Source organism: Brachycentrus maculatus, unplaced genomic scaffold (genome assembly GCF_059751285.1).
Source record: "Brachycentrus maculatus isolate JH-2025_06_01 unplaced genomic scaffold, ASM5975128v1 h1tg000135l, whole genome shotgun sequence".
Taxonomy (NCBI): Eukaryota; Metazoa; Arthropoda; class Insecta; order Trichoptera; family Brachycentridae; genus Brachycentrus; species Brachycentrus maculatus.
The window spans coordinates 282,994-308,429 of NW_028280888.1; the positions used below are offsets into that span (position 1 = coordinate 282,994).

General features: G+C 31.8%; 2 protein-coding genes and 4 non-coding genes across 6 annotated transcripts; 3 read left to right on the plus strand and 3 right to left on the minus strand.

The window, feature by feature from the left end:
* Positions 1-4,627: 4,627 nt before the first annotated feature.
* TRNAR-ACG (transfer RNA arginine (anticodon ACG)) lies at positions 4,628-4,700 on the plus strand. The gene has a single exon. It is a non-coding gene; the product is annotated as a tRNA-Arg (tRNA).
* Positions 4,701-5,457: 757 nt separating this feature from the next.
* On the minus strand, positions 5,458-5,529 carry TRNAW-CCA (transfer RNA tryptophan (anticodon CCA)). Its single transcript has one exon. It is a non-coding gene; the product is annotated as a tRNA-Trp (tRNA).
* A 382-nt stretch (positions 5,530-5,911) lies between these two features.
* Positions 5,912-13,715, minus strand: LOC148309254 (uncharacterized). Its single transcript, XM_088260424.1, has 11 exons — positions 13,552-13,715; positions 13,255-13,432; positions 12,488-12,781; positions 11,456-11,775; positions 10,978-11,157; positions 9,578-9,871; positions 8,608-8,722; positions 7,335-7,474; positions 6,743-7,245; positions 6,472-6,667; positions 5,912-6,093 (listed from the first exon to the last, which is right to left on the minus strand). Exons 1-11 carry the CDS (start codon positions 13,607-13,609, stop codon positions 5,912-5,914), a joined length of 2,460 nt encoding a protein of 819 aa, XP_088116550.1. The 5' UTR covers positions 13,610-13,715.
* Positions 6,138-6,211, plus strand: TRNAT-AGU (transfer RNA threonine (anticodon AGU)). Its single transcript has one exon. It is a non-coding gene; the product is annotated as a tRNA-Thr (tRNA).
* TRNAV-CAC (transfer RNA valine (anticodon CAC)) lies at positions 11,292-11,364 on the plus strand. Its single transcript has one exon. It is a non-coding gene; the product is annotated as a tRNA-Val (tRNA).
* Positions 13,716-20,945: 7,230 nt separating the features above from the next.
* On the minus strand, positions 20,946-25,436 carry LOC148309257 (GPI-anchor transamidase component PIGU-like). The gene is made up of 3 exons (XM_088260427.1): positions 24,476-25,436; positions 23,313-23,584; positions 20,946-21,994 (listed from the first exon to the last, which is right to left on the minus strand). The coding sequence occupies exons 1-3, from the start codon at positions 25,237-25,239 to the stop codon at positions 21,741-21,743; spliced, it is 1,290 nt and encodes a 429-aa protein (XP_088116553.1). The 5' UTR covers positions 25,240-25,436; the 3' UTR covers positions 20,946-21,740.

The window sequence follows — 25,436 nt, forward strand, 5'->3', positions numbered from 1 at the left end:
AAACTTCATGAGCAATAAGCATCGATAGGCTACAATGCAATAGTGTAGATTGTAGGATGGCATACAAGGGACGAGGGCCTGTTATCAAATCGCCTGTTATCAACCCACTTAATATGTACATAATACGATGTTTATTTTCTCGTGAAATTGGTACGTACCCCACCGGTTTCATTTTCAATGTCAGACAAAATACTCACTAAACGGCAACCATACCTTTGATTGTATGCAACTCGTATCACAGTACAATATTTTGCGAGTCGTATTACCGAATATGATCCTTAAAATTCTTTCCACAAGGTTTCCTTTTCCATGCCCAGTAAACGGTCATTCTGGAATCATAATGACTAAAACACTCAAGTCTGTCAAGGCAACTTAATTTTCTCTAAATCCAGGTAACATTTTACGCAATTGATTTTTTTCAAACAACGTTTTCGCATTGAAAAAACAAGTTTTCTTTCTTCGAAATAATTATATGGTTTTGAAAAGAAAAGAGTTATTAAAAAGTTAGGAGTTAATTATTTTTTTCTATACTATTCTAAAAACCAAAATAAAATTAATCCAATATCCATTCTTTAAAATAAATCGGCCGTGGAAAGATGCGTAACCTCTACGGCGGTCGGCCGGTGAATGAATTCTGTGTTGCGTTGTATCCCCTTAACGATAACGGTGAAATGAATACTTGCGTAATGGTTGGTATAAGAGATACAGGGATCGCAATAGAAATTTTTACAGAATCAGTCGAAAGTCAACTCGTAGAGCTATCCAATATTTTTACCTTTTTTGTCAGAGTACGAATCCATCACAAAGTCTAAACGTATCTCTTCACTGCTCTAAGCTTGAAAATATATTTACATTTTGAGTGTGTTCAAATATTTGTTCATAAATTTGGTTTATTTCACCAATTCTACCCATTATTGACAACCACACTACTCAATTCTTGGAGGTTCTATATATATATATATATATATATATATATATATATATATATATATATATATATATATATGTAATAAAATAACTAGGTACCTACCTATACATTTTATTAAGTACCTACAAATAGTACCTACATAAAACAGTTCTACCACCAGATGTCGCATGCGTCGCTCAGAAGAAAACAAAAGACTTCCGATAATATTATTAACTGTCAGAATCAAATAGATAGATAGATAGATAGATATATTATAAAGATAAATTAAGAATAAACTTTAATTACAAAGCAACACATTGTTTATTTTATTATTATACACCCACTTTACATATTATTTACACGCAATTTACAAAAGAAAAATATTACCACGTTATAAAACGACAATTTTGTTAATTGGAAATGGATTATGAAACATTAGATGTATTAAAACAATTACTACAATATGTTCGGAGTGAGAGAGAAAAATTAGAAGATGATCAAAGAAAACGATTAGAAGATAATCAAAGAAGACGTGGAAATTTAAGAACTAGTGATAAAATTAAAAATAAAAATAATGTGGAAAAAATTTCTACAAAATATAAAATAAAATATACTCCAGAAAAGAAGAATTTCGAAGCAGATTGTATGAGCAGGAATCCAGTATTAGAATCGAAGGAAAATGCAAATGAACAATTAAAAGTTGTAAATTTGGTTAAATTAGAAGATATTTTAAAAGATCAGAATAAAAATGAAGACATACAAATAACACAGAAACAGTGCTTGAAGAATGAAAATAAAAATAAAGTAGAAAAAAATACTACAAAATATAAAACAAAATATACTCCAGGAAAGAAGAAATTAGAAGTAGATTGTCTAAGCAGGAATCCAGTATTAAAATCGAATGAAAATGCAGATGAACAATTAAAAGTTGTAAATTTGGTTAAATTAGAAGATAATTTAAAAGATCAGGATAAAAATAAAGACATACAAATAACATAGAAACAGTGCTTGAAAAATGAAAATAAAAATAAAGTAGAAAAAACTTCTACAAAAGATAAAATAAAATATTCTCCCGGAAAGAAGAATTTAGAAGTAGATTGTCTAAGCAGGAATCCAGTATTAAACTCGAATGAAAATGCAGATGAACAATTAAAAGTTGTAAATTTGGTTAAATTAGAAGATACTTTAAGAGATCAGAATAAAAATGAAGGAATTCAAAAGAAAAAAACAAATGGATTGAAAAAAACTGTGTCTACTTTAAAAGGGTCAAGAAGAAAAAAAAGAAAGAAAAAAAAAGAACGGAAAAAAGAAAAAAAAAACTTTATCATATCACTAAACTTATACCAGTCTTTTCACTACAAGGAGATGATCCGGAGGACGAGTGAAAATTTTACTATGAATTTTCTTCCCCAAGGGGGGAGATGTAATAAAATAACTAGGTACCTACCTATACATTTTATTAAGTACCTACAAATAGTACCTACATAAAACAGTTCTACCACCAGATGTCGCATGCGTCGCTCAGAAGAAAACAAAAGACTTCCGATAATATTATTAACTGTCAGAATCAAATAGATAGATAGATAGATAGATATATTATAAAGATAAATTAAGAATAAAGCTTAATTACAAAGCAACACATTGTTTATTTTATTATTATACACCCACTTTACATATTATTTACACGCAATTTACAAAAGAAAAATATTACCACGTTATAAAACGACAATTTTGTTAATTGGAAATGGATTATGAAACATTAGATGTATTAAAACAATTACTACAATATGTTCGAACTGAACTTTAAAACATTGTAATTTCCATTTTTTATTTAAAAGATATATTTTCTGAGATAAAGTGGACAAGGTGCATTGCAATACTAACGTGACATACATTCGTTTCCGCTTCCAGAAAAAACATTCGACAGCACCGTTTGTTTGGGTTTTTTCCATTCGCGTTCTAGGCCCGGTCGTTGATTATCGGTTAAATTTAACCTGCAGATAATGAGTTAGAAATTGCGCATAGCCAGATACCGGTTGTTAGTTAAACTTGTTATGCAAAAAATGATACGTGTGTCTGTCTCTTTCTGGCGCCGGCGCTCAGTTTCATAATATTTCATTGAATTTGCATTCAGATGTTTTCAACTTTCAAATATTTAAATTGATTTTTTTATTTATTTTTGTATTTTTAAATTCAACTACTATCAAATTAAATCTTTGATTCAATTTTTATAACAGGTTTGTTAAAGGCGTGTTCGCCATTTTAGTTTTATAAAAAAACTACCATTTACCATTGAATATGTAGACTAAAATACCAATTTTTAGGGAATCTATTTTTGGAATTATATAAGACATTTATACTTTTCTGTAAAAGTGGTTGACGATTGATTGTTAGCGTAAAAAAACAGTAAAAACCTTATACTTAATAGTAATCAATTACTGTGACAATTGTTTAGTATCAATCTTACGTATTTGATATTTTCAGAGATTATCACTCTATTAGGAGTCGTAAAACAGTAAATAAATAGCAATAGGTAAGCCATAATAACACATCTCATGATGTGTTTTTATAGCTTATAAATTAATATGAAAAATCACAAGACTATCGGTACGATTCTTATTGAAATCTGTAGATAATTAAGGAAGATATAAAGGTTTAAAGTTTAGATATTTAAATAATCGAAAAACGGACACCGTTATACGTCATCGGCTGTGTTATGGGGCGTATCCCTTTATGTATCTGCTTTATGGCGTTGTAATAGCAGTAGTGTGGATTCGTTTCTGTGACGTCATTCGTTGCCAACTTACAAAAACAACGTTTTTACAAAGGCGAATTTTGCAAAAGAAAATGATGAATGAAAATATTGATTATATCGGCTGTTTAACAAATAATACAAAGTGAGTTGAATACAATCCTTTATAGGTTGAGTATATAAAATTAGATATTCCTCCCGTTCGAAAATGATCCATTGTCTAACTTTTAAAATAGCAAAATCAAATTATGTGTAATATATGTAGTTGTCTACTTTGTGAAAGGAATATAAGGCTGAACAAGGGATACTTAAAAAAATAAGAATAGTTCTTTAAGGTGGTATGGACATGTGGAGCGAATGGATAACGAGAGAATGACTAAGAAAATATATGTGGTATGCATCGAATTCCGTCGCGTTTGGTCGTCTTAATGGGTGATCTTATAAAATAAAGTCATATGACTTAATCACGAATCAACAAATTAGAATAGTAGTTACACTATAGAAAATTCACTAAGTATTGTAGAGGTGAGTACAGATATAAATTATTGTTGGAATTTATCATTTTGAACTAATTAAGGAATATTACATTATTATTTCCTTATACGTACCAAATGTTTTTATTCTTATAAAAAAAATCTATTAAATTGTGAAATAATGGGTTTGTCATCGTTTTTCGAACATAAACATTTTTTTTACAATGAATAAAATAATTATTTCCTTTTACCATTATTACCATCTATGAATTCATAGTATAGGCTTTTTACTATTATTTTACCATGTATGTATTGTAAAAAATATATATTTCAATAAATCGTATAAAAAGTAGTAAAGTGCTCTATCTATCTCAAATTATCAAATAATGTTTAATATAAATTAGTGTAAGAGAAAGTAATAGATGAAAAAATAATTTTTATCTGCTTAAGAGTATGTTAAACATTTAATAGATTAAATTGACGCGCAGGCCACGCGGCCCTGTGGCGCAACGGATAACGCGTCTGACTACGGATCAGAAGATTCCAGGTTCGAATCCTGGCAGGGTCGAAGAAGTCTTTTTGTCGAATTTTTTAAAATTATTTTTTATTATGTCTGTATCTTTTGTTGAATCAAAAATGATTGGGTTTTCCATTTTTGATCTGCGTCTAATACTGACTTCACACTAAAATGCATATCGGAATCACGGTTTTATATTTTATTTATTAATAGAGGTAATAATGATATAAATAATTTTAGTTAATTTATATAGCATCATTTTTGTAAAATAATACATCAAGGGCGATATTCAAGGTGCATCAATTGTGAAAAACCTAGTAGAAGTGTACAAATGATTAAAAAACACTTGAACATTGTTGACAGTACAATTGAGTTTTTTTCATTACACACGACTAGTTTAAAAAACATAATATGTAATCTAAATAACTAACCATCACGCCGCTTCCCCGCAGGGGTAGACAGAGAGAATAGAGGGCCATATCACTCTGTCCTTGCAAACATTCTTCGCCTCTTCCACGTTCATGCATCTCCTCATACATACCCGCCGATTGTTACGACTCCCATATAATCAATATGTAATCAATTTCTGTAATCACCTGTTGATGAGAATAACTGTAGTTTTCGAAACTAGTGTGTAATGAAATAAAACGCAAATAATCAACATGTCATTCCACAAGGTAATGTCGAATCAATTAGTAATAGTAGTGTACAAACATTAAAATAAATTGTTTGATGCATTGTTTATATGTTTTCTGAATTTGATATCACAAATTAATTTATAATTAAAAAAAAATATATACATAAAAGTTGACCCCGACGTGATTTGAACACGCAACCTTCTGATCTGGAGTCAGACGCGCTACCGTTGCGCCACGGAGTCGACGGCGTTGAGAGTGAAAATAGTAAATATTAATCGTAATATTATATCAACTCTGATTTCTAAATAAGTTCAGACGAAATTCGCTAGATGCGCGTAGAGAGCTCTGAATTCATGTCGCGCTAAAATTTTTACCCAATCGACTTTACCTCTTGATCCTTCCTAACCTTTTGACTTGGCATTAGGTTCTAGCCATATCGATCGCACTGTAGTTTGTATCTTGTAAAGTTTATTGTGGAAATGTTTCAGTGATTGGTCGTTGGTGGTGCTAGGTTAGGTTTTCACGTTGAAACATTTACGAGTTTAAAAATATCGCAAAAACCTTCTATGCAAATTCGTTCTTTTTCAGAATAGATAAAAAGACACAATATTTTATAAAATATTTTTATTTTTCAAAATATTTCCAGACAAAAATAAAAATGTGCATTATTGTCGCAAAATAACCTGCATTTTGACGTGATTTAGCATCATTTCCTGAATTTCCTGTTTGATTATTTGACTTTCTGCAATGCATTCCTTCATGTCGGACATAAAAACGAATTTGGTCAGGATATCGACAATCATTATCTGTAAAAGAATACATTTTATGTTATTCGGGTGCCGTCCGCAACGGCGCCGTGGCTTAGTTGGTTAAAGCGCCTGTCTAGTAAACAGGAGATCGGGAGTTCGAATCTCCCCGGGGCCTGCGACTCGACTATTCGAGGTCGGCAAATGAATTTTTTTTCTATTTTTTACATTGACACGAATGAATTTTACAAATACATTTTATGAAATCGGTGTGATGAGAAATATAATGCCACATAATTTTGTGGTAGTTAAAAAATAATTTTCTTTTTTTTTCTACAAATATTATTTTATGGCATAATCTTGCTGGCTTTTTTATGATTATAATATAAAATGCATTAAGTAGAGAAAAATATAAAATGAAAAATATATTGGTATTACCTGCACATTTGATAAAAGTGTTTCTTGCTCTCACAATGAAATAAATTGGGTCGCAAAAAGCGTCAACATTACATGGATGCTTAATTTCAAAATTAGCATCATATTGCCCAGTGACTAGTTTGCAAGACATTGCTGCTTCTTCTGTATATTTTCTGGATAAACAAACTGAAATTTCTCCTTGATCAGTTCCTTGAAACTAAAAACAATCTCCATTGAATAAAAAAAAAAATAGGTCAGAGTATTTCTTTAAAATATTGTAAAAATATCTTACCTGCACTTTAACGATAGGCACATATAATAAATACATTGGATGTATTCTGAAGATCACTTTTTGTCCTACATTTATGAAGTCTTCATATTGCATTCGTACACCAGTGTACTTTTCAAATTGGCACGGTGGCGAAATAAGTCTTTTTGGTATAGTTTTTGCTATAAAATTCAGTCTTATCATTTCTGCGACTTCACTGACATTAATGTTTGATGTTTCAATTAGCATGTCAGAATGTTTACGAGGGTCTAAAGATAATGTTTTGAAACCACCGCTGTCTGGTGTCAGATATAGGAAATACACATCAGTAAAAGTCATTCGAAGTCCTGCCATGATTTTTACAGATTTATCCAAGTCCGCTTGAGACCATTTAGTTGTCGGAGCGGCAATCAGGATTACGTTTGGTAATCCCGCCACATGTAATGATTCTGTATCAAGATCTGTTTTGTTTTGAAGATATGAAATAAGTGATGTAAGAACTCCTGGAAAATTTAGACGACTTGGCCCTATTGATTAAAAAAAAATGAAAAGCAAAATTTAAATATTTACACAGGAGGATAATATAATATTACCAGAAAGAAACATATTTACATACATTCACCAGTGAAGTTAGCCATGTTGTTAAATATTTGGAGAACATTGTGAGATGGCGATGCTATCCATTCAGCTGTGGTCCCATGAATTAGTCCTAAAGAACTGCCATGCCTTGAAACATCTAGTGTTTCAGTTAAAACTCTGTTAAATTATTAACAACACATGTATTAAGAGTTAAGATTTGTCTACATGGAATATCTACATCTAATAAATATAGCGACAAAAACATTCAGGTCGATAAAACCTTATGATAGCAGTATTAACCCTTGTCACTCCTATGTCGAGTGTGGCTTGACATTGTATTTATTACGCCAACTCTGATGTCAACATTGGCTCTACTTTATATGAAGCGATTTCTAAAATAATATGAATAAAGAAATTATCACACTCTACAACATTCTAATACAGAACTAATGCCACACACTTCTTACAATTTATTTTTAAATCAATTACTGAAATGAACAAAATAGTATTAAAAAATTATAATTGAGAAATTAAGGAGTGCCAAGGGTTAAAAGTGTTATCTTCTAAGTAAAGAATTTTTTACTTTACTTTACTTTCATTTCCAATCATTTTCAAATTTCCAAATTGATTGTCTTAATTTTATAATGTTATTTTATTTCTGAAGACTTTTGCATTTTTTAAATGGTTTTATTCCGCATTGTGAGAAGGAAAATGTTTTTGATTACTTATTATTACTGTTTGTATTAATATTTTACAGAATACAAGTAAATTTAAATTTGTCTATGTGAATTAAATAACACATCGAAGAATTTATTAGAACCAGTAAAAAATATTTAAATAAAAATAAATACATATTTATTTTTATTATTAAGTTTAAGTTTTGTACTGACATTTCTTGGTAGAACTGCATTTTATATAATAAAATAACTCATTGTTTTTTCCGCATTAATTTTATTTGACCAGCTGTATATAGTAAGTTGTTGTTTAATTATATATATAATATTGTATTATGTCAGAAATGAAGACTCTAAGAAGCATATCTAGCAACAGTCTACGAGACGGAATAAGAAACACCATAATAAGTGAAATATGTGAAATCAAAGATATCGTTGGGTAGGGTAGGCAACAAAGGAGACAATGGTATGCATATGTGAGGAGAATGGAACAATCCAGATTCACCAGGCACACCACCAAAGAGATGGATTGACGGCTGGGAATCGACATCGCAGGAGGCTAATTAATCCCTCTTAAAAAAAGGCCTACACCAAGCAGAAGAAGAAGAAGGATATTGTATTTAAGAGGAGACTTACGTTACCAATTCTTCTGTTTGATATTTGGTCCAACTTCCATCAGTTGCAATAATAACATCCATTGGGCAAGTATCTCCTTTTACATCACAACCGGGCAGTTTGTCAAGTAATTTTGCTATCCCAAAAATTAAAAAAATTTAATGATACAAAAATGTTTTTGGATTGAAAATGTAATATGAAAAATTAGAAACCATCATGTTGGGTCAGTGGCAAAGTAAAGTCTATAAATGAATTGCTTCAGTGCATCAAAAATGGACATAGAATGTCACACAAATGCCTATGTAACTTCTAACCGTCACGTCGCTTCACGCAGGGCTAGACAGAGACAATAGAATGACACACCAGTCTGTCTTTGCAAACATTCTTCACCTCTTCCACGTTCATGCATCTCCTCATACGTACCTGCCGATTATTTCGACTCTTAACCTGACCACTTTCAAGTATTTGACATACCTGATCGTTCCAAGTTTTTTAGGTCTTCCTTTGCTCCTTTTAAATTCATCCCATAAATTTGTTTTACCTTTCTTTCTTCACTCGTTCAATTCACATGCCCGAACCATCGTAACACACCTTTTTTTTAAATTTTGTCGATAATGCTTGTATCCAATATTTGTATATAACGATTTGAACATACTCAAAATACGTATTATCACATAACATCACACAAAAATAGAGATTTGTAAAAAAATGTTTTGGTATATGTGATGAAGTTGCGAAAAGGGAATTGTTTGTTGATATTTACATACCCTGGTGGGGCGTTTGATTAATTATTTGAAAAATAATCAATGAGCATTACCATATTGAATGCATAGTTATAAAAACCTCATTACAATTCTGTGTGCGTCCTGAGGACCTTAGGCATTCCCAAAGCCGCATGCCTCTGTCCAATAATGGACTTATAAAGAGTATTCCTGATAATCAAACGGTCATCGCAAGAGATCATGATAAAAAATATTAAGGTTGTACTTACGCCAATAATTTTCAAATGCCTTTACAGCTGAATTTGAAATTTTTTCTATTTCTTCAGCTGGCGCTAAAACGGGGCTTAAACTGAGCCATAAAGCCTTCATCATATTCAATGTTTGCAAATAGATATCGTTAGAATCCTTTAATAGTTTTACTATATTTTGCTTTCTATTGCAAGCTCTAATACCATGATTCATAGGTATTCCGTAACTGGAATAGTACATTTCAATAATCTGTGATAAACGAATCTTGTCAAGCATTGCAGTCCATTCGTTTATATGACTTGCAATTATTATTCCTGCAAATGTAAATTACATACAAAATTAACTAATTAATTAATTAATTAATTCTCTGCCTTAAACGTGTTTAAACGCTCTCCAATACCGGGCTCGCTAGGTCAGCCCTACAAAATTAGCGTGGAAACGTGCTCATCTTTGTGCTTGATGTTAACCTATTTCAAGTATTTGTTTTAATTATCAAAAATATGGAACACATGTATACAGAATTAACATTATACAGTAAACATATTTGGTAAGTCTCCATAATTTCCTTTAAATATGTAAACAAACAAAAAAAAATAAAGGTTATACTCTTCATAAATGTTATGGCCTGCTGAGAATGTTTATTATTACCTCCTGGCACTTAAAGGGAAGAAGATATAAATAATATATATAAAAGTTGGCCCCTTGAATATAAAATGAACCCTTTTCACCTTGTATTTTGATGATCAATGACATGGTGAATCTAGTTTATAAACTAGATTCACCATGTCATTGATCATCAAAATAAATGTATTATAATACATAGTAGGAACATCTTTTCAATTACATATTGACAAGGTAATCAGTCCCACACTCCAGATACTTAGCTATAAGATTGGAATATATATATTGAGATACAAATGATGTAAGTGAAGTAACTCGGGGTGAAGGACATTACTAGAGTAAATTACTAGGAATGTAGGAAAAAGGTAGGAAAAACATAATAGCAGCAATGGGTAGGGAACTCGGTGTTGCACACCTACACTCATACAAGCTGTGTAAGTTGGATACTTTTAATTTGTATCCCTTAAGGTAGTATTCCGCAAAGTGTGTGCCGCAGCACACTGGTGTACCGTGGTGATTAGTTGGTGTGCCGCGGAAAAAAGACTAGTTTTGTGAAGATATTAAATAAACTTTTTTTTGATTATTATATGTTTTCGCATAATATTTTGATAATAAATCAATATTTAATAAGCTTGTTTTTCTTTTCTTTGGTGTACCTCTGAAATTTCTTTATTTGGCAGGTGTACCTTGAACAGAAAAAGTTTGCAGAACACTGCCTTAAGGAATAGTAGAAGATATACTAAATTGGTTCATTCATATACTGTACCTAATAGAGAATAATACTTGAATAAAATCTTACCATCTATGCCAGCTAAAATTTCAGCATCCGTTATTTCCCACTCTCTGGATTTTGATTTCAAAATGTAAAAATGCCTTGGAATAAGGGTATCATTCCATTTACCAGCTGAATTAAATCTATATTCATCAGGGTTAGATTTGGCTGATATACCTTGTCGAATACCTAACTCAGCAATATCACCTACAATATATTATTCAAGAAAAATATGTAATGTGTATAAAATAAAATAAATAAATAATATCAATGGATTTTGATTTCTTAATCCTTAAAAACATATATTATTGAAATACGATTATTTGACCAAATATCACAACGTTTCCGTAGTGTAGCGGTTATCACGTGTGCTTCACACGCACAAGGCCCCCGGTTCGATCCCGGGCGGAAACAGTGGCGTTTTTTTGTTTTGTATTTTTTAATTATTTATTTTTATTTGAATATATGTATATTGTATGTACAAATATTTAAAAAAAAAACGTACCTGCTAGTGTCGCAGCAAAAATATTTGATATTTCATTATTGGACGAGGATAATGCGTCACTTATTAGTTTTGTGTTAAAAGTTTCGATTTCTTCAGTACTGTAGTGTGTGTAAATTTCAGGTTTTTCATAATCAAATTCTGTTTCCAACATCAAAACGTCTTTGACTTTTACATTTTGCGGTTCTAGTGCCGCAGAAATAGCGGCAATTAATGTTCCCGGCGAAATGTTTCCCCATAAAGTTTGCACGATGCCTTTTTCAATTGGACAACGGCTCACAGATGGCGGTACTCTCGTTCTATTAATTTCTGGTTTGATAAATCTAAAACAAAAATTCAAACAATATAGCGCAAATTATAATTTTTATTAAAAAATGCTTATTAATAAAATGTTACAATAGAAATAGATGGTATATCGACTATATAAAAACGAAATTTTTTTGAGGCAAATATCGTTCGATTACAACATAAAATATTTCGATTATTTTCAATCGATTTACCAATGGAAATGGATGGAAACGTCAAAATTTTGATCAACATTGGTAAAATGAAATTTTAAAAAAAAAATGTCAACAGAAAAAAACTTAGGTTATTTGTCTAGGAATTTGAAAAACAAGACAGTAATTGATGTAGATTTGTTTTCAATCTCAAAGTACTGAAAAAAACTTATTATAATCGCTAGATTGATTTGAAAAAAACTGAAAACCAGCGGACTATTAAGTATACATAACTCGTAAAAAGACTTGATGTTCCAGCCCCACTAAGCTCTGAAGTATTTTATTAAATATTTTGGTATATGATCCATTCGAATTTATTTTAATTTTAAAAAAATGTAGATTTAGAGTTTTAAAAAAATTGCTCAAAATGAATTGCAACATTTAATAACCGTAAATTTGCTCATTTATACAATTTATTATCACATCTCGATGATCCATAAAAAATTATGATTTTCAAATTCAACCAGTTATTATAATATCAATAAGTAAAATCAGAAGCACAAAAAATCATTCAAAGCATAAAAATTGTTTTACTTACGGAATAAACTGATACACATTTGAATCTGATGGAGAAGCTTCACCCATAACTAAAGGACATATTTTTTCCTCGTCACCTCTCTGCCACGGATCCACTGTGGTTGAAATTAACATATGCAGTGTGCACAGCTCTGATTCTGATAAACCATCTCTTATGTTTTCCAGTTTAGTACCGGGTATCAAGAGATCGAGAAGAAAACTAAATTTGACAAACTGGAAGGCTTTAGCTCGAAATGGAAACACATTTTCAGTTTCTTTAACATCTGGAGATCTTTCAATACCATCTAGTCGCAAACTACAAAAGATATAAAACATGCAACTTAAGATGAAAAAAAAAAATATATCAATGGCATGAAATAGAACACTTAACAAACCAAGGTGGAATTTAACAAATCAAAACTGATCTGATCAAATCGGAATTTTAAAATCCATTTACTCATAATAAAGACCTTTTAGATCTAATCTTTGAGTTATGTTAGCGTAATCTCAAATTAGAGCTGTGTTTTGGATCACTCTGGTCCATCCTGAGCCCTATATCTGTTAAATTTTTGAGCTTACGGTGGATTATGTTTTTTTAATCTAATGCACCAATAACACATATATCTTTGTTGGCTCCGCTGGGAAGTGAATATGGTCAGATGTGGTAACCACTTGTGGTACATATGGTACATCAGATGTGGTACATAGCATAGTTTTACCAAAAAGCACAGAAAAATAACTTATTTATAATTTTAAAAGCGGTATTGACAAAATGCGATTTAGTTATACCTGTGCAATAGTGATGAACTTATTATCCGCAAATTTAAATTTGTGTTAGCCTTTTCTATTTTGCTGATTAGTTCAACCAGTAGTTGAATATTATGTGGTGCGTTCACTTCAGTGCCACCATTTGTATAACAGTTTCCTAAATAATGAGGAATTGATCTGGACGTATGACCTAAACAGCCTGTGAAAAAGGGGTATGAAAAATTCAATAATTTTAATGCAATTCTGTGTTTAAAAAAACATGACTATGTAATACAATGTTTTGACAGAAAGCACAGAAGTATTATTACTGATTCCTACCTTTTATGTCGGTTAAAATAACCAAAAGCACTACCGAAAAAACGAATTTAAAATACATCTTGTCATCATTATTATTTACATTGTATTTTAAAACCAAAAAAGTTTTGGAGTTGAATTCATAGGTTAAAAGAGTGAAATGACCAACATTCTAAGTAACACAGGAACATTCTGTGTCAATAACGAAATCCATAGATTAGATAAGAAAATGAGAATTTCATAAAAGGCTTGGCCTTTTATCAGATTGTCATAATGTCTCATACCATTGTACCGTTTGTTTGTAAACATGAAGAAGAAAAAATGTAAAAATCAGTGAGCTATGAAAATATGCTTATTTTACTGTGTGATGGGAAATTCAATTCAATGTGTTTCTGGAACATAGGCAGGTGCTTGATATGAAAACATCACTATTCTATACTACTTCTATCTAGTACTGAATAACAATATTTTTTTAACTGTGAGTGTGGTAATGATCTAATAAAACATCTCATCTTAAAGGTTATTTGACTTTTTTATTACAAAAAATGATACACAATTGTTTAAAAGTCAATTAAATTACAGTAATTAACTACAATAACAGGTAAAAATGGTGAAATAAAATAAAAATAGTGACATTTACATTAACTAATTAATATTATACTTATTTATATGAAGTTAAGGGTGCATAAATAAAATAACGGTAGAGGAAATTTCATTAAACATGATTTAAACAATTTTCTTGGTTTATTATTGTATAAACAAAATTTTTTTTTAATGATAAATAATAAAATTATATTTTCATTTATTTGAAAATAAGATGCAATTAGAAAAAAATACTATCCTAACTTAGATATGTAATACACACTATGTACATAAAGAATACATTTACAAGTAGTCTATTTTCTGAAGACTTAAATAGCGAATATAAATCTCCATTTAAATATAGGATCATGATTGTATTTTTGCGGCATATTGTAAATTTTTTCTTAAAAAATTCTGGGTGTTGGTTTGCAGCAAAGCCTCGTATCTCTTCCTTCACTGCCCTCGGTCTTCAGCAATCATTTTCAGCCCTGTGTAGGAGGTGGAGGGATCTGGAGGGATCTGCCACGACACGGGCATATTTGGCGAAGGGATGTCGTGGCATATTTGGTCCAAATACTCCCGGTGAGTATGCCCTCTCCCAATTGATGCCTCAATCATTCTCTCCAGTAAACTGAGCATGAGATCTTCATGTTGCAGCATATGACCCATCCACTCTGCGCGTCTCTTCGATGTATTTGCATATATAATACCATATATAATTCTATTATATTCAGGGGTTAACCAGCTATTACATAACGGAGTGTTATTCGAATGGCATTCATTTATGCTACTTAGTTTTACACTTCTAACATAAAAAAGCCAATTGTCTTTACAATTGAAAACCTTGTTAGCTTGTCTGCAACAGCTTTTCATGTTTTGATACATGCAATAACACCATTCTATCCATAAAGTACAATTAAACATTTTATTGTAGTACTCTAAATAAATGATACGGATATATTTATAATAAAATTAAAATATAAGTTCATAACATTGTTTTCCTTCAAGTTAAATTGTTAAAATTATACAATTTTGAGTTTCAAGCTACAGGTAATCAAATGATTGAATTAGTTTGTGCCAGATTTATAATTTTTAAGAAGATAGTTTTATTACCAACTAACTAACCATTATGTTACTTTTCATAAGTGGTGGCGGAGGATAGATTACCAAACTTCTCTGTCTAAGCAGAGTTGCATCGGTTATCTCACATCTGTATATCTCTTCATTAATGCACCCCATGCTTTGTCATCTAACCTGCCACATTTAAGGTTTGAAGTACTTGACCATGCCATGTCTTCTTTGGCCTTCTTCATAAATGATCATACACTTTTTGTCTATTCGGTATGCACAAATGAATTATTTTTTTTGTTGCCAGAAACTTTTATAAAGCAATTGTATGGTCACATGCATATACGTAGGAATATATCAGATTTATGTTTTTTGTATAAAGTTATAAATAATATGACTGAGAGCCCCATGCATATACGTCACATGCATATACGTAGGAATATATCAGATTTATGTTTTTTGTATAAAGTTATAAATAATATGACTGAGAGCCCCTATCTTCTTGAGCAGATACCTTTTCACTGTCCAATTAGAATCAATAGACATAGTCATACCTTTTATAATCCAGCACCAACAAAGAACTATTCAAAAAATTCCTTTATTTATCGAAGTTGTGGGAAATTTAATGAATGTTGTACCCACCTTGATATGTTCTACTCCAATCTTTCAAAATTTAAAGCTAAATTGTTCGAAATCTTATAAACCTAAAAAAGTAATTCTATTCCCTGTCCTTTCCTTTTCTTCTTTTCCTATCACTGCCATCTCCTTTTCACTTTATCCCATCCTTGTCTCGTGTCTCTTCCTTTATATTGACCTCTCTTATGTATAGTTGTGAAGAACTATAATTGGTACTCATGATTTTATTTTTTGTATTCTGTATGTATCATATATTGTAACTGTTGTTCTTCCTTCCAATAAAATAAAATAAAAATAAAATAAAATAAAATATTCTCTATTGTTTACTAACAAATTCAAAGGCTGTAAATTTACATCTTATAAAAGGACGCTTTTTTGTTGACTTTGTGAAGTAGCTGATAGCTTCCACTATATTAAGGTTCAATCATCATTTAAATGAATCTCAGATTCAAAATCGTGTTTTTGTTGCAAATCTGGCAGAAAATAATGCAAATCATCTGTTAAACAATAAACAATAATAGTTAATATACAAATAATTATCAAAATACATGGCAAATAATAATTTTACACAGATCTCATGGGCAGTAAAAGTCTCACAATTCACAAAAAAAGTTGAACACATTTTATTAAATACTTCTAATTGAAAACAGTTCTAGAAAATCTTCTAGTTTCTGACTGACCAAGAACATAAAATGTAATGGTATAATTTGCATCACAGCCAATATTTAATAACAATATTGTACAGTAGAATATTTAATCTACTTAGAAAAAATCCGCTTGCAAAATATCGAAATATTGAAAAATATTGTAATAACAGATTCTAGCATTATAAAATTAAATTCAAATATGGTTTGGTTTCTTTATACAGTTTGATTATGTCCTTGCAAGGTAAAACAGGTATAAAAATAAATGAATTGTGTAGAATCATACATGTTTTGATTTACACTAATACAAAAATGATAGAGAAAATTTTTTATAAATCAAATGCCAATTTGATTAATAATTTGAATTTGAATTAAAAATTGTTGGACTGGAGGATTTAAAAAAAACATTGTTATGTAAAGGTTTAATTATATTAAAAGAAATATAACGATAACGGAATGCAACCTCAGAATTTTACTCACATATCCGATAATGAAATTACAGATCGCATTTTCTTTTTACTAATTTGAAATAAACAGTGTTTGCAGAAGCCATTTTTCACTTCATACCTCAAAGTATTACGAAAATACATATATCTTTAAGTGATTTTACAAAATCATTACATACACTTACATATTTCAAATTAGTATTAAATACAAAAGATTGACTGTGTTGTGCTTATTATTATAATATTGCATGCATAACATAAAACTTACATCATTTAGTTCCATGCATCACAATTAAAAATAAACAGAGTAAAACTATTATACTCAATTATTTTATGGTTCTTTAAAACGAATATTACTTGATACAATTTAAATGCAATTGTTTTAACGAAGAAAACATTGATATATTGCAGACTTTATCGTTAAAATATTTTAACAGGTATCCTTGCTAAAATCTATTAACCTTCATTTAGTAACGCGATTGTGCAATATTTAACCCGAGAATATTAGTTAATCACACATCAACAGACTATGTTGGAAGGATCGTTACAGTTTAAGATGTAGGGATGCCATGGATTGCAAGTGCAAGATTAAGCCAAAAAAGTATTAAAATTATGTCATGTGACCAAGAAATATAAACAAAAAACATAAACATATTTATTATTTACCTCGACCCCTTTAGTCTTGCGTAATTCTTGTTGCCAACTAATAAAAATGAAATCTGTATTTCTTAACGCATAGATTGAATGTAAAGTAAGCAGTCTTTTCAGATAAATAGTTTTATAACATATATGTATCACTGGGAATGTAATTTAGACCGGTTCTTTCCAAATTGTATGACACAACCCTTTTGGTTGCTGGTGCCTTGCCGACTTCAGAAGAAGGAGGGAGGGGGACAAAACTAAGTGAGGAATAAGAAAATGGTAGCAATAAATAAGAAATCCTCCAACTGACAGTGAAATTAGAGATATTGGACCCATAATGAAGTTTTTTTTATGTAACCAGTGATTTTTTTTAATAGGTCACCACAATATACACCAAGTAGTACTAGTTCCAAAAAGGGGAAAAGGAACTAATAGTTTGAGAATCACTGTATTAAGATTGACAACAAAGGTGGAGACTGACCGGATCATTTCGTTGTAACATAACGTCGTAAAATCGCTCGCGGCGAGCATCAGCGAGCATCCGAAACTACGAATGGAGTGCTCCGCTCGCTATTCTAACTATACGAATGCTCGCATCGTAACATGTTATGTTACGATGAAATGTTCCGGTCAGTCTCCACCTTAAGATTTTAGATTTATAGGGTGGACTAACATTCAATACCAAATAGATTGTCAAACTGAACTGTTCAATTACAAAATATTTAGTGAATAAAAACAGTCGATATTGTGACTCTCAAAAAATATGGTGTAGAAAACTAAACAAATTTTTCAGGAGAAAAAAAGTTGGCAAAGGAATGTATGAACCATTGCAACCAACTGAAAAAGTTTTTCAATTAATTTGCAATTGGTAGGAATTGAACCATCAAGGCGCTGTTTAGAGCTGCCCAAGACAAGGACAATTACTCTCAAGTAATAGTCAACATCATGGGAACCTGACATGACACAAAAAGGAGGAATTTAACCCACAACTCAAAAATGAGGAAATGGTGCCCTTCAAATTTCCAAGTGAATAATTTTCAGTAATTTAATCTTGTACATCCAAACTTTAGAGAAATCATTATTATAAAACACAGAAGATTACGTCTATAGAAAGTATGAATATGAATATTTACAACATTTTGAGTGTGTCCAAATACTTGTTCACAAAATCTGGATTATCTCCAATTACAGGAGTTATTTTCATATTATTTTTTGACATCTCATCAAAGATGAAGAAGAATATGGAAGTCTTACATAAGTCTTATTCTTTACATCTCACCAATAGATGTCTCTAGCGAAGTTCTAGTGATTCAAGAACAAGGTTTCTAAATCGATTCATATAAAGGGTCCGCCAAATAACTTTTTTTTTTTGAAAACAGGGCGCAAAACATCGAGTGTAGCTTCGGCTGTGTGGCACGTAGCGCCGTCCTGTTGAAACCAAATGTTGCCAATATCCTCCTCTTCAATTTTTGTGAACAAAAATCCGTTCAACATGGCCCGATAACGATCGCCATTGACTGTAACGGCCACTCCTTGCTCATTTTCAAAGAAAAATGGCCCAATTATGCCTCTGGACCAAAATCCGCACCAAACAGTGACTCGTTTTGGGTGTACCGGCTTTTCAATGTATGCGTGCGGGTTTTCTGTGCCCCAAATACGACAATTTTGCTTGTTTACATACCCGCCAAGATCAAAATGAGCTTCATCCGAAAAGATGATTTTTTTGGCAAAATCGGCATCTTCTGTAAGTCGATCGCAGGCCCACTCAGCGAAGCGAAAACGCATTGGATGGTCAGTTGGCTTCAACTCCTGAACCAATTGGACTTTGTATGGCGTCATACCAAGGTCTTTATGCAAAATTCGTCTCAATGATGTCTCCGAAATGTTCAATTGTTGAGAACGACGGTGAATTGATGTTGATGGCGCTTCACGCACACTTTCTGCCACAACATCGATATTCTCGGGTGTACGCACTGTTTTTGGCTTTTCACGCTTTGGTTTATCGATGAGGATGCCAGTTTCTTTCACTTTTTTCACAAGATAACGAACATACGGAGCTGACGGTGCTTTTCTTCTTCCAAAAACCGTACGCAATTTTCGCACACATTCTGCAACATTACCATGATTTTCAAAGTAATGTCGCAATATTTCCCAGCGTTGTTCAAGCGTATACACAACCATATTCGCTCAGCGGAAGGATAAAACTAATTATCTGTCAAATCAGACATGAGCTAAGTGTTACCATTCACGAAATAAGCACTAGTTGAAAAAAAAAACTTTAGATGGCGGACCCTATATATATATATATATATATATATATATATATATATATATATATATATATATATATATATATATATATATATAGAACTTCCAAGAATTTGAGTGGTGTGGTTGTCAATAATGGGTAGAATTGGTGAATGTTACACGTGTGTAAAGTGATCACTTAAACCAGCCTATGACGGTCGTCAGCCCCGTAAATGCTCAGACTTCCATATTCTTCATCATCTTTGATGAGATGTCAAAAAATAATGTCAATATTTGAAAAATAGTACATAGAATTTTTTCATTCTATTCCTGACAGTCACTAAGGTGTAGTAATAGGTATTTGAGAGAGGCACCAAAGAGCTGTAAGACAAGCATATAGTGATAATGAAATTATTTCAATATCACTAAATGCTTGTCTGTAGAGCTCTTCGCTTGCCTCTTCCAAATATCTATTACTTCACTTTAGTGAGTGTCGGGCAGCATAATTATCGTTTCAATCATCAACTATCCGGTACCACCGTAGGGAATGTGGCCATTCACCAAATACTTTTTTATACATAGAATTTAACTTTTTTACAGTGTAGAATACTTCTTTCCTTTATGTATTAATGATCAAGATAACACTGTGTTTATATGATGCAGTGCCCTATGCACCATCGGATGCGGATGAGGGTTTCAATGAATTGTATATATTGAGTTCTGCTGCAAAATTATACACCCTGAGCACTAAATTTGAAAAAGTCTGTTACCAATATGTATTATGCAAATACCTGATATATGGCTACCTTCCTCTACACACATATTTTAAATAGCAAAAAGATGGGGAGTATCAATGTATAGTGTAAAACTTTGAACCGATAAGGATTTTTAAAATACATATTTACATCTATGATATCTTAGCGGCTAAGTTTGTTCTTTCCTAATTCAAATACATCTGACAGTACATAACTGTGACAGCCTTTCAAATGGCATTATAAACTAAATTACAATTTAATACATAAATAACATTTTTTCCCTTGGGGTCTTCATCAATATTTCACACAAAGGTCTTGATGCAAAGTAATTAACCTTTCCGGGAGTACAATTATTGATGTCTGACTTTCTCTGGGGATTGCGTTCTTTTAAGTAATTCTTTTTTCTTCACAAAATCTGTGTATTATGAAGAGGAAGTTATGTGAAAAAAATAAAACACCTTTTCGAAATATTTTTAAATTATGACAAAATTACAAACAAATATCCACAGATGTCATTGCTATACAAGTTACATCATACCAACTGACAGACGGACTTCGACGTTCATTAACGTCGATACTACTTTGAGGAAAATTCGCACTGACATTTATTTACGTCCATACTCCCGGAAAGATTAAAATGATTTGATAAAATATTGCTCATGCTTTTTAAATTCATCGAATGAATGACCAATATGGCAACATTGGACAGATCATATCACACACTCCTTTCTAGAACGTCATAAATAAAAAATCATCAATTTTCAGTTGTGCATGTTTTCGGAATGCCCAGAAAATGTACTATATCCCAGCAAAAGAGGCATATTTTTAACTTAATATTTACCCGCTACAGGGCAGAAAGTGTTGTTTAGGTATTTTGAAGAAAAGGTATTGTTTAATTATTTTTTTAGATATTCTAAATATTTTTCAAATGGAGAAAAAACGTTCAGATTTTACTTGAAAAGATCTGTTGCACAGTAAAAAGTTCAGTAAGTGGCTTGGTATTTATTTTTAATACTTTGTATTATATTTTTAAACTTTAAAAACATTGTCCCGAAAAATCAAGGTTTTTTACACATGACGTTCTTGAAAGGAGTGAGCGATATGATAAAATTACTAAGAATTCTATAAAAATAAGAATTAAATTTAGTTCTTTTAAGTTACATCAACATAACCGTGTGATAATCAAAATTCCCCTATCGTAATACTAGCTTGGCTGGTTTCCCATCTATTTCTCTACCGGATCCGTGCTTGAGGGCGTATTCACGTTTGATGTACGCAAACAGCAGGTCTGTGATGAGGAAAATTTGTGCAGAGGCGAAAGCGAGGGTCACCCCAAAGAAGAAGTTGGCGTTGGCGGATCTGGAGTATATCCACAGGTGCCAGAACGTCGGACCCAAAACAGAAGTGACAAGCATAAAGCACCCGACAACGAACTTCTGCTGCATATCTGAAATGAAACAATGCTATATTATTATTATTATTTTTACTGACTTATTCGTTAAAATTACATTTGTGTTTATTTTATATACATTTTGATAGTAAAGGGTTTTCCAATAAGAGGTTTCATTTTGAATAGCCTGCAATCTGGGCAGCTGCCACTTTTGAAGCTGTCATCTTTTGACATTTGATAAGTAAAAACTACGCCATTACTAAAAATGCAACGATACACGCTTCAGCAACGCATTGAAATTGTTATAATTCACTACAGAAATGGTGAAAATTATGCAGTCACAGTTCGCGAAACTAAAGCACTTTTTGGTCGTCGTGAAGCGCCTTCTCGGCCAGCAATAGTGAAACTTTTTAAAAAATTTGAGCTATTGGGACAACTAAGTGATGTGAAGAATCGAAACCGTGTGCATCGCTCAAGAACAATTGAGAATATTGCTGCTGAAGCCCGCAGGTTGACGAAAAACCCAGGTTTGTCGATTCCTCGTTGATCTTTGGAATTAGGCATTTCACAAACGACATTACACCGTATTTTGCATAAAGACTAAGGTTTTAAGGCTTTTAAAGTTCAGTTAACACAAGAACTCAAGCAACGAGACAATCGCAATTTTGCAACAAAAATATCAAAATGAAACCTCTTATTGGAAAACCCCTTATGTATATAAAAAATGACAACCTTAGTTTTTCCCTCTACTCCTTCCCTAAACTCCCCTTTTCCTTCGCCTTCCTTATAATCATCAATTTGTAATTTATGTTTTTTTAAATGTTCAAGTACTATCTACCCTCTGATTGCAAACAGCTATATAAGGTATCAAATATTTTGACCAATATCACTAGTCTGTTTTTGGTTGGTTGGAAGATATTTCATTTTAGCAATAAGCCTGCCAATGTACTCATTTCTTTTCTGTACAAGAAGTTTAAATAAATAAATAATGTCCTAGCAAGATAAAACAACTATGGGCGTGCGTCCACTACATGGAATTACACAGAATTTTACCGTCCGGCACGTCAGTTAGCGTTTTAGAACGACGATTGGCTTGGATTGGCTTGTGCTTTTGTCAATCTTTTTTCGGATCGGTGCTCTTGATTGGTGCGTGAACATGTTTCGCGTAAATTCGATCACGCCAAACTGTCGTAGTCGTTTTTATTTTTCAAAACCAGACTGCCGGACGGCCTAATTCCGGGTAGTGGAAAATCGCCTTATTACTCAAAACAAATTCTCAGTAGCATCACATATCATGTTTTATTTAAAGAAATATAAGATTATAGATTTCCAGAGAGCGAATGCCAATTCGTTGAATAGTTTGAGGGTTACTTACACGAGAAGAGGTGTCTCCACATGGGTAATAGCGCCATGTACATCGCTACATCTCCCAGACTAGGGTATGACTTGAAAATGGTTGATAAGGTGATTAAAGTAGTCGCTAATAAGAGCGGTTCGTTCTTAAACCTCAAAGTCAGGGGAAGGGCGTATAAGACGAGGGAGTTTATTTGGAATGAGCAAATGAAGAGCAGTCTGAAGTGTTCAAACATCTCCGTGAAAAAGTACCAGAATAATCCAATGTTTGGTTTCAAATCTGGAACATTCAATCTGAAAGAAAATTATCAATAGTTTATTTTTGCAAATTCATTTCAGAATAAAGCAACAGTTATAAATATTTAATGAACATAAAATTATTAAAAGAGGAAATGATTATAACAAAATAACATCTCAGAAGAAAACAGTGGTGATCAAGTTAATACTGCTTCGATTTGAAGCAGTATCCTTTGTTCCATCTAGGTGTAGACAGAGGTTAGAAAACTGATAAATCCTACCCGCAGACAAGTTTTGAAAATAGAGTATGTTATTCCTTTTTTAAATAAATAATCGGTAACAGAATGCTTAACTCAGTGATTAATTATATTGTTAGAATCATTTCCTTTACTAAGAGGTAATAAACAGATATACGTATGTTTATACAAAATCAATATTTCTAAGACAAAAATTACATATTTAATTTTTTAACTTAAAAATAAAACAATTTTTTTAACGAAGATTCATTTTGTCTTTATAATGGACCATATAATGTTCGTTTGGATTGCCAATACTTTTACTTTATAGTACGAAAAATGGCTTTAAAAAGAATGCGATGAAACAATAAATCACTGTGTACATTTTGAAATAGAAGCACACAAATAAAATAACTTCTAATTCTTACAAAAATAGATTTAGAATATCAACAGATATTTTTTTAATTTTTGGTTGAAGGGAATAACCTACAAAGCCTCTGTTTTTTAAAGGCTTGCCTGCAGGTAGGATAGTAATAGTAATCGATAGGGAATGTAAATGTGAAAAATACATCATAAACACCCAGACCAATTGAAAATAAATCTTTTTTGAATTTACTTTGCAATTAGTGGGAATCAAACCTGCGATGCCAGTTTTACAGTCAAGCGTCTACCCGACTACGCTACGGAGCCTGTCAAGAGTTCTTATACTTACATAAAACCGTATGTGTTCTCGAGAAATTGATAAGATCCATCCATTATGTAGGCTGATATATAAATAAGAAATCCCCACGCCAACACGAAAGCCATCAATGTTTTAATGTAAGAGCATTTCGCACACTCCTTTGAATTGTTCTGAATAAATATGGCCGCAGGAATAATGAGCAGCACCGGATACAGCGCTTGGTGAGCTGCAGCAGCAATAGCCAGACAACCGAGGACTCTATTCCCAGATACCATGGAAATTAGGGAAATAGATAAAAATAGGTTGTTGAATACGGTTGTGGTCATTGCGACACAATTAAGCACGGAATATGGATTGAAGAGGTACGCCGCCAAAACGTACACGGGAGCAACAGAGAAGTCATCATTCTTCAACAATAAGACGTCGGAATCTTTCAAACAATTCTCTTTATCATTATTCTGCTGTTCTTTCAAAATATTCATGAATTTTTTCGTAGTCGCAAACAGGCACAGCGCCGTTATGAGATCGCTCATTGTGAATATCAAAGGCAGTAAAAACGGTATTTTATAAATTATTTGATGAAACAGAACGAGCATAAGTGGTGATTCATGAAACATGTCCCCCTGATAGGGGTCAATTCCTTCATTATACAGGTAAACTCCTTCAGTCAATCTTTTCCACGAGTTTATAGGAGTAGAGAGCTCGACTCTATCTGACAATAACTGCGCAGTTTCGGAGTTTAGAAGCCAAAATCGCACAAAACCGGCAATGACAAGAGAACAAATTACGAACATTTTGAGGTTACTTAAAACACCGTTACACTACACAAGTAATCGGATAATTACCGGTTTTAATACTAATTCTAATGATTAAAAAATTCACAACGCATAAATTCAAATCTACATTTTCTATTGAAAATCCAGTAGATTTAAAAAAAGTAAACCCTCTGTCAGAAATTATGTTTACAGAAACAGAAAAGAGAAAGATGAAT

Coding starts and splice junctions, on each gene's coding strand:
- LOC148309254 (XM_088260424.1), bottom strand. CDS start 13,609: ATGTATTTTAAATTCGTTTTTTCGGTAGTGCTTTTGGTTATTTTAACC. Junction 7,475..8,607: donor CAAACAGAAGAATTGGTAAC/GTAAGTCTCCTC, acceptor ATAATTTAACAG/AGTTTTAACTGAAACACTAG. Junction 6,668..6,742: donor TGCCTATCGTTAAAGTGCAG/GTAAGATATTTT, acceptor GATTGTTTTTAG/TTTCAAGGAACTGATCAAGG.
- LOC148309257 (XM_088260427.1), bottom strand. CDS start 25,239: ATGTTCGTAATTTGTTCTCTTGTCATTGCCGGTTTTGTGCGATTTTGG. Junction 23,585..24,475: donor GAGAACACATACGGTTTTAT/GTAAGTATAAGA, acceptor ATTTTCTTTCAG/ATTGAATGTTCCAGATTTGA. Junction 21,995..23,312: donor GTGGAGACACCTCTTCTCGT/GTAAGTAACCCT, acceptor GTTTCATTTCAG/ATATGCAGCAGAAGTTCGTT.